We start from the raw sequence: 16,101 nt of genomic DNA, 5'->3' as shown, positions 1-16,101 counted from the left end.
TCACAGAATCACCATAGAATGTCATCTTGTTTCCCCAGGGGATTATTCACAGGGAGGAAGCAGCAGAAATGTATATAACATACATGTGCGTATTACTGATCACTTTTAGTAATGGGCAATCCTGGGCTTTGCCCCAGATAACAAACCAGCCAATATTTTGGCAACAGATGTATGTTCTACTTTGTATGGCAGTCAGTGCCTGTACTGTTTGCACTCGATCCCCTTTTTCGGACAGAAGAGAAATTTCAGTCCTGAAAATCATACCTCTAGATCTCCTGGGCCATAGTTCAATTTTATTTATCAGTGTCTGGTTAACCAAAGAGTTTTGTGACATACAATGTGTAGGATGTTGGAATATTATGACATAATTTCAACTTTTATTTTAAAGCTTTGGAGTATCCAAACCTTGATGTCTCAGAGTCAACTAGAGACTACTGGGTGATAACAGGTACTTTTAAATCTCCTTTCCTCCTCTATGCACTTCAGATAATAATTTTTAGTGCTCGATTATATAAACACATTGGTGCAGTAATTTTACACAGAAACAAGTGGCTGCCCACTGAACCTTCCTGCTGCATTCAAGTGGGCAAATGTATTTAACATTACGCTGGGGCATAACTGTGATTCATCATCTTGAACAGAGATGTCTCCTGTGTCCAACACTCACCTCAGAGTTTATGCCACTTTGGTTTAAGCACTTCTGAGAGCATCGCTATCTTCTCAGAGTTTTAAAACACAAATAGCTTCTTTTTTTTTTTTTTTTTTTTCCCTGAGACTTGGATTTAAATCTGAAATCAAAAGAGACTTGTAGACATAACCCAGCAAGAAAGGTGATCTATTAAACTGAGGAAGTTTGTTATGATTTGCTGACTCTCAGGGTCCAGGAATTTTTGCATCTTTTCACCTGAAACATTAAGCACGTAACATTCTGTTGGTGGAAAAGAAGGTGCTATTAGGCTTCAAAATACTTGTTTTATCACAGTCATTTCACTGGTATCACATTCTCATTCACAATCGTTTTGACTTTAGAAGTGATAACTGGGCAAGAAAGAGACCCTTTCCCCCAGACATCTTTAAGTGAGTAGGCACTTTCTAATTGGTGTGTCTGGACCTGAAATTGTTTAATGCTCAGGAGAGCAAGAGAAAAGGAGCCTGACATGAAAAGGATTAAATTCTACACTCTGCTTCCAAAAGCTGGTGTGATTTGGTACCTGTGATATCTATTCATAATTTTGAGATTAAAATAAATTTATGCAGAGAAGATGATCCTCTGAAGGGTGTGGTACAGCTCCTCCCCATCTGGACCGTGTGAACCCAATACTCCACTTCTTGCTTTTCTGCACGTCCTGCAGTGGAGTATTATTGATATTACCATGGAAACACTGTTTTCAGAAAAATCATGATGGTCCCAAAAGATTTGTGAAATAGTATTGAAAAATCATACATATGTATGAATTAGTATGCCATATCACTTTTTTGAACTTCATGTAAATTCAGTGTCTTTTAAATTTTACATTCATTTATACTTAAGAAACGTTTATTCGGTTTTCAGTGCTCTCGAACATATGATATTTTGTTTCCAACTGAGTTGTACAAAATCCTAATTTCAGATTTCAAAACTGCTGGATGAAAAACTGGTTTAGTTAACAGGAGCATCTGGCAATAAGCATAAAAGCAGGCAGCTCTCAAATAGGTTTTAACTTACTTTTTACATTGAAGATCATAGATTAGATGTTTCCTGGAGCCATTTTGGTAAACTGAATGCCTAAGAAAGTTTTTGGAGGATTTTATTCTCTAAAACATCGTTGTTGTTATCCAAGAAGAACAGTGCAGGGGCTGAAAGAAAAGCATGCTATATCCCTGTCGGGAATTACTGAGGGATTGTAAGAGTGTCCAGCTATTTTTCTTCTAAGCTAGTTAGTACATTCCTGTCCCAAACTGCCCTGCAGACCATCTGTTACTTTATCTGTCCATGTAAGATGTGCTGATATGTGATTTTTCTCCATTCCCACAGTTATTCAAGGGGTTGACATTGCATTGCTGGGACTGAACAACCAGAGCTTTGCAAGATTAATGGAGCAGCGTTTGGCCCCGCTGTTTATGATGTCCCATCAGCAAGGAAGGAGATTCAAACGTGCCACTACTGTGGGCAGCTACACTGTGCAGGTGGTCAATGCGACGTTGGTTTGCCTAGATATGTGTGGAAAAAAGGGATTTGTTTGCATGTGTCCTGTCTCAATTTGTGTTTAAAAAAAAAAAAAAAAGGTTTAACTGGGTTGAGATTTCCTGTCTTTTTTCATGGATATCAAAACAGTGAGTGCAAAATGCGTGGCATTACTAATGGGTTTCTTTTTCTGCAGTCAGCCATGTTTGCATGCCTCTATCTTCTAGAAATTGCCAGTAGTTCATCAGTGTTGATAAATATTTTCTCACTGATTGCTATGAGGATTGGTACAAAGTACATATTCTAGTGAAGAGTCTTGTATTCAGCATAATTAAGAGTTCCAGGCTTTTGTTCATAAAAAAATGTTTCCTAGGTCTTCCTTTCCTAGGTAACTCAATAAAGCTAGAACTTCTTTAGTTTTTAGTATTTTTTTTAAAAAAAGTATGAAGCAATCTTTATACAAAGGTTAGTCTTCAAATCATGTGGCCACAGATCACATTATGAAGTAGAGATTTCAATCCTGAGTAATTTATTAATCATCTTTCTCTTATTTAGCAACATTTCCCATTCAGTATTTTGAAATGATCATATCTTGTTTTCTCACTAATTTAGCCGACCTAGTTGTGGGGGATTCAAAGAAGATCTGTCTTCAAAAATTGCATGACAAGTTATTGCTTTTTTTTGATTATATGATGTTTTTCAAGAATTGCTTCTTGCAATATAAAAATAAGTTACTACTTTTCTCATTTGCCCACAATTCTGTGTGTTTTCCCACTGAAAGAATTTAAAAGAAGGAACAGTATTTTACTTCCCAAAAATGTGAACCTTTGTAAAATTTTCCATGAGGACATGACATATTTTAGTCCACAATATAATGGTGAAGAATCACAAAACTACTTTTTCCTCTCATTATTAGAGGTGTTTGACACTTCCTCTACTCTCAGGGAAGATAGAGGTACAACGTAAAAATTCTACTGGTGTTCTGCAGAATAAAATGGAAAAGGCATGGTTCTCTTTATTGTCAGCCTGGGATCAAAAATAATGAGTATAGAAGTAAAATGTGAGGGAATTTTTCAACTGCAGTATGCCAGTAAAGTATAATTTTTAATATTAGGACAGAATTTAAGAGCTCCCACTTTACGGAGGACTGTAAGGTCCAAACATTTGATCCTTTCCTCCTTTTTACTGCATGCTTTTCTTAGTATAGAGTTTTACCTTAGGATTATGTTTAAAATTTTTTAAGCCAGCAGTCAGTCCTCACTAATCTTAATAGCCTAGGCTATGAAGGGGAGAAGCTCTGATCCTGTGAGAATATTTGCATGCAGTTTATGGGGTCTTGAAGGAGTTCCCTGTGTGCACTGCTTTCAAGTAGCTCCTGGAAGGTTTTGCAATGGTATAATACAAATACAGTATATTTCTCTTTCTCTCATTTTCTTTTTTTTTTTTTTTTTTTCTTCCCTGAAAGATGGTAAAAATCCAGCGTATTCCAGGACCCAAGGAGCCGGCTGAACTGACATACTATACTTTATACAATGGGAAGCCTTTGCTGGGCACTGCAGCTGCCAAAATTTTGAGTACTGTTGACTCCCAGCGGATGGCCTTGACACTAGGTTATGTTATTCAAGTTCAAGCTGATCGTAAGAGTTCTCTTAAAAATTCTGTGGTTTAGTCCTTAATTTCTTCTACTTTTTTTTTTTTTTTTTTTCCTTGTGAAATCACCAGTGTAGTGGGGGAAGCCTCCACTGATCACACAGACAAATTTCAGCTGCCCATTTCTAAGCAGCTGCTTACATCAGGCTGCTCTTTTTCTTGTGGAAGACAGACTAATCTTTTATTGTAGTAAATCAAAGCTATATACCAACTATTATTTAGCCAATCACTGTAAACTCTACTGTACCACTAGTTCTACACACATACAGCTCTGAACTGAACAACTTTATGGAACTGGAAAGTCAGAATTAATTCTGATGCTAACAAAACCGTGACACTACAGGCTAATGACTGATGAGGCTAAACTGCTATTCAAATAATTTGGCCCAAAGTAAAATGTGGGGGCTATCAAGATGTCACTTAATTTTGACTTGTTCAAAATAATGTAGATTATGTCTATCTCGAAGGGAATATTTTTTTTTTAAATAATAATTTTCACCAAGAACTTTGTAAAGTGCATAACATGGTTGTTAAAGATATTGTTTAGAAACAGATCAAAAGTTGAACAGAACTACTGCGTGTATGGACAGTTTTCAGATTCAAGATATGGTATTATCATTCAGAATAATGTGGCCAAGAAAGTTATTCATTCCTGAAAAGTGTTCCCAAATTTATTTTTTAAGACTTGCATCAGATACTGAGTGATTGTGGGCACAGGTGTGTTCTTAATTTTTTTGGATATTCCTGTATAGTTGGCCCACAGTCATAAACCTGTGGTGAAACTTGGAGGGTTCTTTGTGCAATAACAGCTTAATGACTAAATCGATGCCTTTAACCAAATCTCTCCACTTTGCCAAGGTTTTTATCCATTATTTATAGTGGACTTCTGTACTGGATCTCCTTACTGGCTAAACAGCATATAAAATTGGCTTCCCTGATGCCATTTTTTCTGCCTGAATGAGCAGTGATATTGAAATAATTACATGTAGTGGTGATAGGAAGAGAAGGGACCACTGTAATAAGTAATTGACGTATCATCCATAAACATATGATTAAGTTAGAAGACTGAAGTATGATATCATTTCCAGAGAATACACTATATACTGTATCTGTGCCTTGATTTGATCATGGTCTGTTACTGACTTTAATTAGACTGAAACCAGGGATCTCCATTCCTGCTGCCATAAAGTCTAGCATTTAAATTCTAAATTACTTTGTTTTCCATGAGAATATTTCTTTAACGTAATTTTTACTAAAGCAGCTGTAGATAATACATAGCAGTTTTCTAGCTCTTTGTGCAGTTTTGTGATTTACATGGGTATTTAGGCAATTATGACATCTACTGCTCATCATCTAACTTTGTACTTCCACGATCTGATAAGACAGCCTCATTCATCTATAGATTTTCATACAAGTTAAATATGCACAAAATACTGTAGGAAGAGAATATACAGAAATTGAAATTATAACCCCGGGTAACTGAGATTCTGAAGTATTTGAAATGTAGGAGGTAGTTCTATCTTTATACCTTATTATGGAAAAAAATCCATTTCTTTCATTTTGGACATGGTATTTGTAGTCTGTCTTCATATTCCCAAAGAAAATACTTTGTGTGCACTTCATTTTTACTCATTATAATTTCTGTTATAGCAGAATGAAAAGTTCCGTACCAAAATGCAGTAAGAAAAAACATCTACCCTCAGGAGCTCATGGTCTGGTTAGACAAGACATATAACAAAAATTATGGATGTTCCCATTTTATAAGTGAGGGACTGAGTTATAGCAGAATGAAAGGCTTGCTTGTCTTATTGAGTTGAATGAACCATGGATTGACTTACTGAAGGTCACATTGGAAGCTGGTAACTGAATTAATGATGTAAACCAGGACTCCTAAATGTCTGTCCTATTAGCCATAAGGTCATTGTTTCCCCTGCATTACCTAGAAAGAATAAGTATGATTTTTCAGCAATTGTTTGCTGCTCTCACAACAGCAGTCTGTAATTAAAGTTACTGTTTTCTGATAAAATTCAGATTCCTTCCCTTTCATCCCCAAACTAAATGTCAAAGTCGATAATTTAGAACTATGCAAGTCCATTGAAAAGTGAACCTTGAAAGGCTTCAGCCTGGCTTTTTGGGCATACGGTTACTGGGCAAGATATGTGTCTAAAGGTGCTATTCCTATCAGCCAACAAACTACATTGGCTCTGCAAAAAGTTGCAGATGAACAAAGAAAATAGGCTCAAGCTTCAGACAGATTTTCAGCTGGCTTTTGTAAGTGCTGCTGAACAAGATGGTATGCACTTGTAGTCTGATCCTGAAAGATGCTGAGTGCCTCTGACATCTAATAAGCTCAATGACATTTGAAAGCACTAGTCTCCTAGGAAATGGGAAAGGCTGCTTTATGCTGGTATTCTCACAATTGCCTGTCCACACCAGCAACCAGTGCCATAGGAAAATAGAGATAGCATGGTGAAGTCCACAAAATATTTCACTAAAATCAAATTCGGCGTCATAAGGAGATTATCTGGTGTTTTTCCAGAAAGAAATTAAAGGAGAGAATGGGGGATGTGTCACAGGAGGATCTCTTATGTATGTACAAGTTGAAGGTTCATACTAAGAGACTTTATTCTGTTAAAATGGAATCTAAAACATTTTAGCATCACTGCATTTCTGAAATGTACCCTTTTCCTGGTGCCGTTGTTAATATATCTGCAAATAGGTCTTTCCAACCTCATCATTTCCCCTCCTTCAGAAATGATGTATTCATTTTGACCTTAACTATGATAAAGTATTTCTAGAGCACAAGAGAAGCATTTTCTTATTGCCCTATTGATATCAATAATAACTACTAGCATGCTTAGCTTCATTGTTTTTGAAAAAGCTCTGTCAGTTTACTCCAGTCTTTGGCACCAGGTATGGACTCCACGTGTATACTGTTAACACACATGCTACCTTACCATAAGCTGGTTTTGTGTTTAAAAAATAATGAGGGACGTATTACTTGCATCTTTTTGTGTTTATTCTGTAAATGAACCATTGGAGTGATATCTAATATGGCATCAAACTTGTCTTGGGAGTTGATGGCTGCTTTTGCATATAACCAAGTAACATATAACTAAGAGAAGAGAGCCCAGGGATTTGTGAATTGAACAGTGTTGCTGTGTTTTGGTTTTTTTTACTTAAGGAATACAAAAATATAGCTAGATTACTAACAATCCTTTTATACTAATTATTATATGGAGACAGCTGAAGACTGTGTTGGAAGCAATTTAAATCTTGCGGTTGCACAGTGAGACTCACCAATGCTGGTTTGCAATTTTCTGTAGCTGTGGTGAAGAACCCTCCAAACAACCTGTGGATCATTGCAGCGGTGCTGGCTCCCATTGCTGTGGTTACGGTTATCATCATCATCATCACAGCAGTTCTGTGCAGAAAGAACAAGAACGATTTCAAACCAGACACCATGATGAACCTGCCTCAGAGAGCTAAAGTGAGTGACCGATCTCTAGATCCAAGATGTCTGTTTGCTTTCTGAGGTTTTGACTGTGTTTCTCTGCTAGGTGTAGTTGAAGGATGTTTGGATTTGAAATGGTTGTTACTCACAGTCTGGATCTCTGCACTTCTCTGTCCTTGATACCACCGGTCACAGCAATTACCCTTCTGTTTGACTCGGGACTCATCAACTTTTGTAACAGCTCATCCTTTGTGGCATAGGTAGCAGTGACAGAATAACTGTTACGCAGTGATGTAAGGCCATTAGGGCTCAGTAGGCTTTACTTGGGGCAGGTGCTTCCTTTGTAAAGTTAAGGAAATGGGATGTTATGCCTAGGCCTCATCAGCAGCATGTCTGCCCTAGAACCTCATTCTCAAATCTGTGGCCTGAGCTGGTCCTACCTGCTGCAGGTGGCAATGGCTGTAGCTCTGGGCTTTGGCAGCAGTTCAGACCTGGTTCTAACCAGTTCTCCACCCAACTGCTAATCCAGAGAAGACAGCCTTTGAATTTTTTTCAGAAAATTTCTCCCACTGTTATTTTCCTAGTTTTGAACTTTCTGATTTATTTGTGGATATTGTTGGTTGGGTTCAGTTATATTTTCCTTAAAGTTACTAACCCATACCAATTACAAGATGTTTTTTTTCCAAATCAAATGCATTTCCAGTTTGGTTCTCTAACAGAAGAATGTCACAGAATACTGATTTCTCTCCATAGTGAAAAGAGTCTGCCTTCTCAGTGCTGCTGTTAAATGGCTCTTAAACAGAGCCACCCAAAGTTAGGAGTTTTTTAGGCTAAAGAGCCTGTGTGTAAGTCATACTGTTCCTTTGCCCTTTTAGCTGGCTTTGTTCTTCTCCATTGAAATGATAGATTTTTTTCTTTGGTTTCTTAATGCTACAGACAGCAAGATTATTGTGATTTCAGCTCTGTTGCTTCTGCTGAAAAATGTAGATTGGAGGGAGAGTTGAAGGCATGATGCATATGACAGCTCTTTTCTCCTCATCTTAGGTTAGTTGCAGATGGGTGCAGCTGGTGCCAGTTGGAAAAAGACTTGTATAAAAAATGATGCAAAAAAGGCATTTCCATTTTGGTTCCAGTATGCTCATCTATTTATCCAGTGTTATCAAACTAGAGTTAAGACGAGATCTGCAAAAGTGAAACAAGCAATATCACAGACACAAATAAAAATTAATACCACTGCAGTAATTTCATATAATGTCTCATTGAAACCTCTAAAATGCAAATCATGCTTTATTAGGGGCTGTTGCAAATACTATGCACCACTTGATTCTTCTTATACGTAATCTTAGTCCCAGCTAAAGGACAAAATGAGACTAAATTTGTACATTGTTTTGAGCTGGCCATCATTATGGGATGCTTTACAGCTGAAGAAAGTCACTATTTAAAAAAAACCACTGCTGTTTAAAGCTACAGCACAGAAAAAACTTGAAAGCATTTTAATCCATAGTCATCCTTCAAAAAAAAAAAAAAAAAGAGAAAGTTGATTCTTCACTTTACCTGAGATATCAGATTTAATCAGGCTATAAGATACATGGTCAGGTTAAAACCTATTCAGTCAGTTTACATTTGCATCAGCAGTCAGTGTCATCAGATCGGAGGTGGATCTGCAGAGCAAAACAATTGATGCTGAGCTCCCAGCGTCCGCTCTGCACTTGAGAAGATTTTCCTGTAGACTTGTTCACATTTGCAGCTGGAGTGCAGGAGGTCCACTTCTAGAGTGCATTTCCCCTTTTTAGTATATTTTGAGACTCCATAAAATTTAATTTAATTCATTATATGAAAAGTGATGCATTTCAAAATGAAAGCTAAATTGCTTTCCATTTAGTTTCACAATGATGGCTCCATCAAAAAGGTTCAGCCAGATCTAGTTTAGGGTATATGCTGATATATGGACTGTGGAGGATAAATTCTGCAGCGGGATTGGAAATGGACTGGTTTTGTCATCCCTGATTTCAGCATCTTTGCTTAAAATAAGGCTGAGAAATGTATTTTGGGAAGATAATGAAATATGGTCATTTTGAAAAGAACAGGTTTAATTTTATACCAGCATTAGGGATATCAGGAGTAGTGGTAATTACTTGAACTGTAATTGCTACATTTCATGCAGTTTGGCAATACAAATAGCTGATGAGGACATACCTATATCACATCTAAAATGAATATATTCTATTTCATGGCTTAGAAAAGTGCCTGAGACTGCTTGATTAATCTGTTCTGTAAGTGGTGTCACAGCAGAGTGATTTTTAGTTTAAGAAGCAGCTTTAATACTTTGTTTCTGTGCATCTGAGATTTGCTGTTGAATCACTGGAGCAATTTTTTCATACCTTTTGAATATCCAGCAAACTGTATAGAGAGGAAAAGAGAATATTATGGGATACTCACAACCTTGGATTTCAGCTGGATTTGTTTTCAGTGGTGCCATTTAATGTGTTCCGGATCCAAAAGTCCTGCACCAAGGGGACTGGCAGAGCAGAGCTGCCTGTTCATCGCTGCAGTCCTGTTGCTGCTGGGAGCAGCGGAGGCTGCGGGTCCTCGCAGAGCAGAGCTGCCTGCCACGTCCCTCCGGAGTCTCCGTCCTGTGCCAGCGGGGCAGGATGCCTGAGCACAGCACAGAGGGGTAATGAAACATTGAGTGTCAACTGTCCTGTAGCAGGGGGTGGTGGTGTAACAGAACAGCAGGATTGCTGCCTGTGCCTGGTAATTAAGGAATGACTTTTTTATTGTAATGGACTGAAGGCTAAATAAATGAAGTTTAAAAAATGACCTCTCATACATAGTGTAGTATATAGTATCTTTCTTAGGAATTGTGTTGCTGTTCTGAATTGCCTTAGCAGTCAGAGACATCTGGACTAAGTTGCAGGGAAAAGGGACTGTTACTATCTTTTCAGTTGGCTCTCCAGTTGTAAAATTAAAAGTAGTATAAATTCAAGTTGGTGAAATTCTGATGGGAATTTATTTTAATGTTCTTTCAATGCTGTTTTTATTTTGAGCAACTGTGTTTACTTTGAGGTTTTGGATAGATGATAGCTTTTACTTCCCTTGCTTTCTAATTCACAGCATGCTTTTTTAAAGGCTGTAATCTGATTTGTCACCTTTTCTTTCATTTAGAGGATGAAAGAATAAGCTTGCAGGTAAACAGAGATAAGATCTGCAGTTGAAGACCCACAAGCAAAAGCAAATACTGCAGGCCATGAGAAAACAACCATTATCAATTTGATAAAGGGCATGGAAAAAAAAAAATCAGAGATGATGTCTGTGTACATGGGTATACATGTAGAGGGAAGGGGCTGATCATCCTTTTTTCTTTTTTTTTCTCTTCTTTCTTTTCTTTTAAAATATCAGTGTCTTTTTCGTGATTGTTACAAGGGAAAAAGTCCCAGAAACAACTCCCTATATTCAAACTACCCTTTGCCAGGCAATGTAATTTAATGGTCTCATCATTCATTTATTATTTCAAAAGCAATATTCAAATCCCAGACCTTCGGTCTTTCTCAGTATTTTGGCTGTATTGGACATCTATGCTTGCAGTGCTTCAGCAGTGCCTGATTGTGATTTAGTCTTGCCAGTTCCCTTCAGGGGTGGTAAAGCCATCTGCTCCTGTGGGCTTTTACAGAGCAGGGTTCCAAGATCAAATTTTACTTAACACAATATGTCTGCTGACGAGGGTGGCTTTTTCAGCTCTTCCTTTATTGCAGTTTGTTACTAGACATGGTGGTAAGTAGAACTCGGATTAAAATAATCCTTCATTTTCTTCCTTTGGCAGATCCAAGCTGGGAGTCTGCAGAGTTCTTCTTAAGTAATTCTCATGTTCTGCTGCTTTGGGTTTGGTTTTGTTTTTGTTAATTACTTTTTTTAAAATAAGTTATGCAATATAAGTTGTAACTTCCAGTCTTTCAGAGGCATGGAGGAAGAAATGACTGATTTAATCAGCTTTTTGTTACCTTTTTTGCAGAATATCTAGGAAGGTCTTGACTGACTTGAAAAACATTAGTTTGGTTAAAAATATTACTGTCTAGGATGTTGTGCAGTAGTTCTTCCTAGCTGTCCTTCACACAGCTTCTCCTTCCCCTTCCTTCATTCCCTTCCCTTTCTTTATTTCTTCTCTGCGTAGCTAATTTGGTGGCTGCTTTTGTAGTACCCTGCCTTCAGAGGAGGGCAAGCAGAAGGCTCTGTCCGGGGCAATGTCATTATGACTTGCCGTGGGGTGGTGATGGTGAATTGGCATTTCTCTGATACATGGCAAGTTTCATCGTGGTAATGTGCGGAGATGTCTGCTCTCCCAAGTCAGCATTAGCCCAGTTAGCATCTCCTTAATTCACTGCAGCTACTTATCAGAGGAATACTGAAGTATGTGAGCACATTAGAAATCCTCAGCCTCAGTTTGAACAGGAGATTGGGATTGCAATGTAGATCCCCATAAACAAAAAGCCTGTTTCGTTTTAAAAAATAGAAGACAGTGCCCTTATTTTCAGACTGAGATTGCCTATGAAATTTATCTGTATTTATAGCTATAGCCCAAATTTAGTAAGGGACAGAACAAGAGAAGATGTTTTTTCAGAGCCCATCCTTTTTCTGTGCCATCAACAAATTTTGTGGTCCAGCTGATTTCCTTCTGGAACTAAAATAGTCAATAACAACATGACAGGAACCTGAGAGAGACTATTCAGTTATTAACTATCTAATTCTGATGTGTTTCCCAAAGTATGTTTGAGGGTTAAAATCACCATTGTTCACCTTTGAAATGTTTTATGGTGCTTTTTTGGCATTCTATTAATAGTCTTTGTACTTCAGAAAAAGCATCCTTCCAAGTTTTTTAATTCAATTTATTGTAGCAAGAACATTTTAATGTGTTACATATTTTTTCCAGAGGTGGTTGGGAATTTCTTTGAGTGATTTATTTTTCATATTTTTTCCATCTCTTTTTTCAATATAAAATGCAGGTTGGTTTGGGTTCCCCCCCCCCCCTTTTTTTTTTTCCCCCAATAGAAAACGCAGTTTGGAAAGTTAAGTTTTACTTAAATGCTTTAATTTTTCCATTAAGAGAATCCACCTTTTGGCAACTGCTTTGCCTGGAAGGCAAGTTCTGCTTGTTCCTTGCCGAGGCAGCAAGGAAAGCCCGGCCGGGCTTTGGGGAAGGAGCGGCTGGGCACACAGCCCTGGGGTGCCTTGCTGCAAGGCTCTTGCAAATGCTGCTTCCCAAGAGAAACAAGTGAAGTCAATAACAACTTTCCCAGTAGGCAACTGGCAAACCAGGGGAAATATAATTTCACTGATCTGAAAAAGATACTTTTCTGGAAAATGTTGCCCATGAAATTTTGATGTGAGCCGTTTTTACTTTGTCTTGATTTGGAATAAATTACTCCCACCTTTTCTGGAAACACAAGATTTTTGTCAGAGAAAGTTTTCAATTTTCTGTATGGCCTTATTTTTCTTCCTCCTAATTTTTTCTTCTGTATGCTCATTCTTCCATTGTCTGTTAAAGGAATGTCTGGAGGTGTTACAGCAGGGTAAGAAAGGTTAGGCAAGATCAATTTTATACTAGCTAAACATGTTTAAAATATGTGGAATGGAGATCTCATCAGAAAATTGGTTTGTTGTTGGGCGTTCATATGTCAATCTACATATTTTTACCTGTCACTTATGTAATTAAAGAAGTTAAGGGGTAGTTGAAAATTTTATATTGAATTGGGAGTTTTATATTAACATATGATACATGCTGGAAATGTCTTTTTTTCTTTTGCTTTTTTTGCAGCCAGTACAAGGCTTTGACTATGCCAAGCAACACTTAGGTCAGCAGGGGGCTGAAGATGAGGTTTTACCTGTAACTCAGGAGACTGTTGTACTTCCACTTCCAGTTAGAGATGCTCCTGCCTCCCAGGAAAGAGAAATTACTCAGGATGGGAGCACCATCAAAACTGCCAAATCCAACGAAACAAGGAAAAGGTACGAACTGACGACGTGTTTCTGCAGAGGGGTGGAATAGGGTACATGCTACTGGTTGCTTAGGAAAAAACTGTAAGGTTTGGCAGCCAGGCTCTGTGTGTGGCAGATGGTTCCTCCATGATATATTCTTGGCATAGTGCTGATCTGCGCTGGATGTGTAAGATTGCTGCAAAATGCAAGATAAAATAAAATGAAGTCTTCACAGATTGTACATGCGTGGAGGAGGTAAATGGGAAGTGGCTCTCGTAGGCATGCTGGTGTTGTACAAGAGATGAACCCAAACAAAACATGGGATCTGGAACATGAACAATGATCATTTCTCAAATGAACCAAAAGACAGGACCTCCGCCCCTGTAAATTGCTGTAACTCCACTGATGGACGCTGTCAGAATTGGACTACGTGTCTTCATTAGCAGAAGGGCAAATCCTAAACATCCACTCAATTATGGAAGACCTTTAGATCCAAAGCATCTACAGAAGGACAAAACTTTTGAGAGTGGACAAACAGACTACATAACATCAGTGTCTAGGGTAAAGTGTCCCAGCTTTGCAGTTTCTTCACAGGAAGTCTACAGAGTTGAAAGATTACAAATTAGAAGGTCCCCAGGAAGCTATCTGGCTCTTCCTCTTCTCAACACTGCAGGGTCAAATACACCCCTAACTCAACTTTATCTACCTTTTTTTTAAAGTCTTCCAGAGGTGGGATGATCACAGCCTTCTCAAACAATCTGTTCTTCACTACTTTTCCCATTAGGAAGGTTTACTTCATGTCTACCTTCATCATCAGAAGAGCTGAAGGTCATTATTTCTTGTCTTGGTCATCTCAGGCAAGGAAAGCAGATTATTCCTTTATCCTAGCTGGTTTGCATGCTTCAAGTCCATTTTTCCTTGACCCGCTCTCCTTGAAATTAGTTTAGAGTGGAGGATTATCAACTTTTTATTGCTGAAGAATGATACTGAAGGGGAGAGGAAAATAAAACTGTTAGGTAAAGCCTGAATAGAGGTAATAGTTGTCTAGTTCACAGTCCTTACCCCTTGAAGGGACTTGGTAACATAAAAGAAGAGTATCTGGCCAGTGCAGAGAAATTCTGTAGAAAAGAAGGTCTTCATCGTTGAGTCACCTCATCTTGTACTTGTTCATGCACAATGATATTTGCCCCTTTGGAGTAACAGACAAACTTGGAAAACTCAGCACAATACTGCTGTATGCTGGGACAGGGCCACACTGGAGCCATCTGCAGCCGCGGTCGGTGGCGTGCTGGGAGGCGTCAGCCCAAACGGTGCGGGGCTGGAGGACCTGGCACTGCTGCTCTTCATGGGGGGTAGACCTCCCCATTTGTCATAAGCTGAGGTCTTCCCTACAGAAAAATGGCAACAGAAGGATCCTGAGCTGGTGTCTGGTTTGACATACTTCTCTGGTTGTATAGTAAATCACCTGGAATATGGAGAGAGCTGTCTGCAGGGAATACCAACAGAGTAGAGCAAGCCAGCTGAGAACTCCCCTGGTTCCTGCAATTGCTTCAGTGGGTCCGGATGTAAACTGTTATTCTGCCCTTTAATGTCAGCAATGTATTGTTCACACCATAAATCACTCGAACCATGAGAGTCAGGCTGTATATTCCCAGCCAAAAAGCACTTGTCCCGTTTGAAGTCTTCTGTCCTCTCATGAAATGATGAATGGAAGATGACTGTGACACCAGCTGTGGTTGCTGGTGCTGGGCCACCACAGGTTAAGTCTTTGGAGGAACTGTTCTTTAAAATGTTTTGAAGCCTCTCCAAAGCCATGTGTAATTACACACAAAAATTGCAAACCAGCCCTGTTAATTAATCCTCTAACAAAAGTGATTAAGAACTTCATTCAGTCCTTTGAATGAGTGCAGAAATCCACCTCTACTTAATCTTCACAATTTTAAACAAATTTTGATAAGCAAACTTGATCCAGGAATTTACAGGAAAGTTATTCTGATTATAAAATGTGTTGCACATTGGTGTCTTTCTAAGCAAATAACTAAGAATTAGTTTTGACTCCTTCAGAGTGATTACTTGAGTAAGTGAGAACATGCAGAGTTCTAGCCTTTTTTCATTCCCAGATCTGTGTCTGGGGATGGAATTTAATGGTTTCTAAAGATGAAGAAATATTTCTTGACCTTTATGTATTTGCTCTTTCATTTAGGCTACTTTGCCGCCTGGAAAGGTCAATTTAAATCAGACTGCCATGAAGTGGCTGGTAACTGATCAGAATATTTTCTCTGATATTACCACTGAAGGAAACTTCACAGTTAATAATACGATGGGCACTTAAAAAGGATGAATATTTAGATGAGTGGCAGCAGATACCATTGTGCAAGCTGTCTGTGCTTGTAACTTGTTCCCAAGTGGAGCAGATTTTCTTCAGGTGGTGTTCTGTCCCTGGGTGTATTTTTTTTACTGAGCTGGGATTATTCATTAGCAGTGACAGACAGGTTTATAGGGGAGAAATGCTACTTTTCAAGAATATTTATTCTCAATACAATTTCACAAGAAAATCCTCAGGCTGGGCTGAGCTGAGCTGGAGTTCTCATAAAGCCCTGTAGCTGGAAAAAGCCTGTCTCAAATTATATATATTTCCACCTAGGCTATCTTCAAAAGAGAGTCCGTAAGAATTACTTTTCTCATACTTGTCCCTTCTTGTTCTGACCACGGTAAATGCTCTCTACTTACACCAAACAGGGCAGTCAGAACTGGAGGTAAATGAATGCTTCAAGATGGCAATATAGTATTGGCAATAATTTACAGGACAGTTTTTACAGTTGTTTTGCTTTAGTACCATTTTCTGGATACAAAGCCATTGTGA

The 16,101-nt window shown here is 38.4% G+C and overlaps 1 protein-coding gene across 1 annotated transcript in view; it reads left to right on the top strand.

The window, feature by feature from the left end:
* KIAA1549L (KIAA1549 like) overlaps positions 1-16,101 on the top strand; it is an 84,545-nt gene that overhangs the window by 17,616 nt on the left and 50,828 nt on the right. Inside the window, exons 8-12 of the mRNA XM_074842607.1 lie at positions 389-448; positions 2,015-2,166; positions 3,630-3,801; positions 7,141-7,304; positions 13,078-13,268. Of these exons, the coding sequence (XP_074698708.1) occupies positions 389-448; positions 2,015-2,166; positions 3,630-3,801; positions 7,141-7,304; positions 13,078-13,268 (739 nt within the window). The remainder of the gene's footprint in view (positions 1-388; positions 449-2,014; positions 2,167-3,629; positions 3,802-7,140; positions 7,305-13,077; positions 13,269-16,101) is intronic.

This window comes from Strix aluco, chromosome 16 (assembly GCF_031877795.1).
Source record: "Strix aluco isolate bStrAlu1 chromosome 16, bStrAlu1.hap1, whole genome shotgun sequence".
NCBI classification, from domain to species: domain Eukaryota; kingdom Metazoa; phylum Chordata; class Aves; order Strigiformes; family Strigidae; genus Strix; species Strix aluco.
This window is presented reverse-complemented; position numbering and strand designations above follow the sequence as displayed.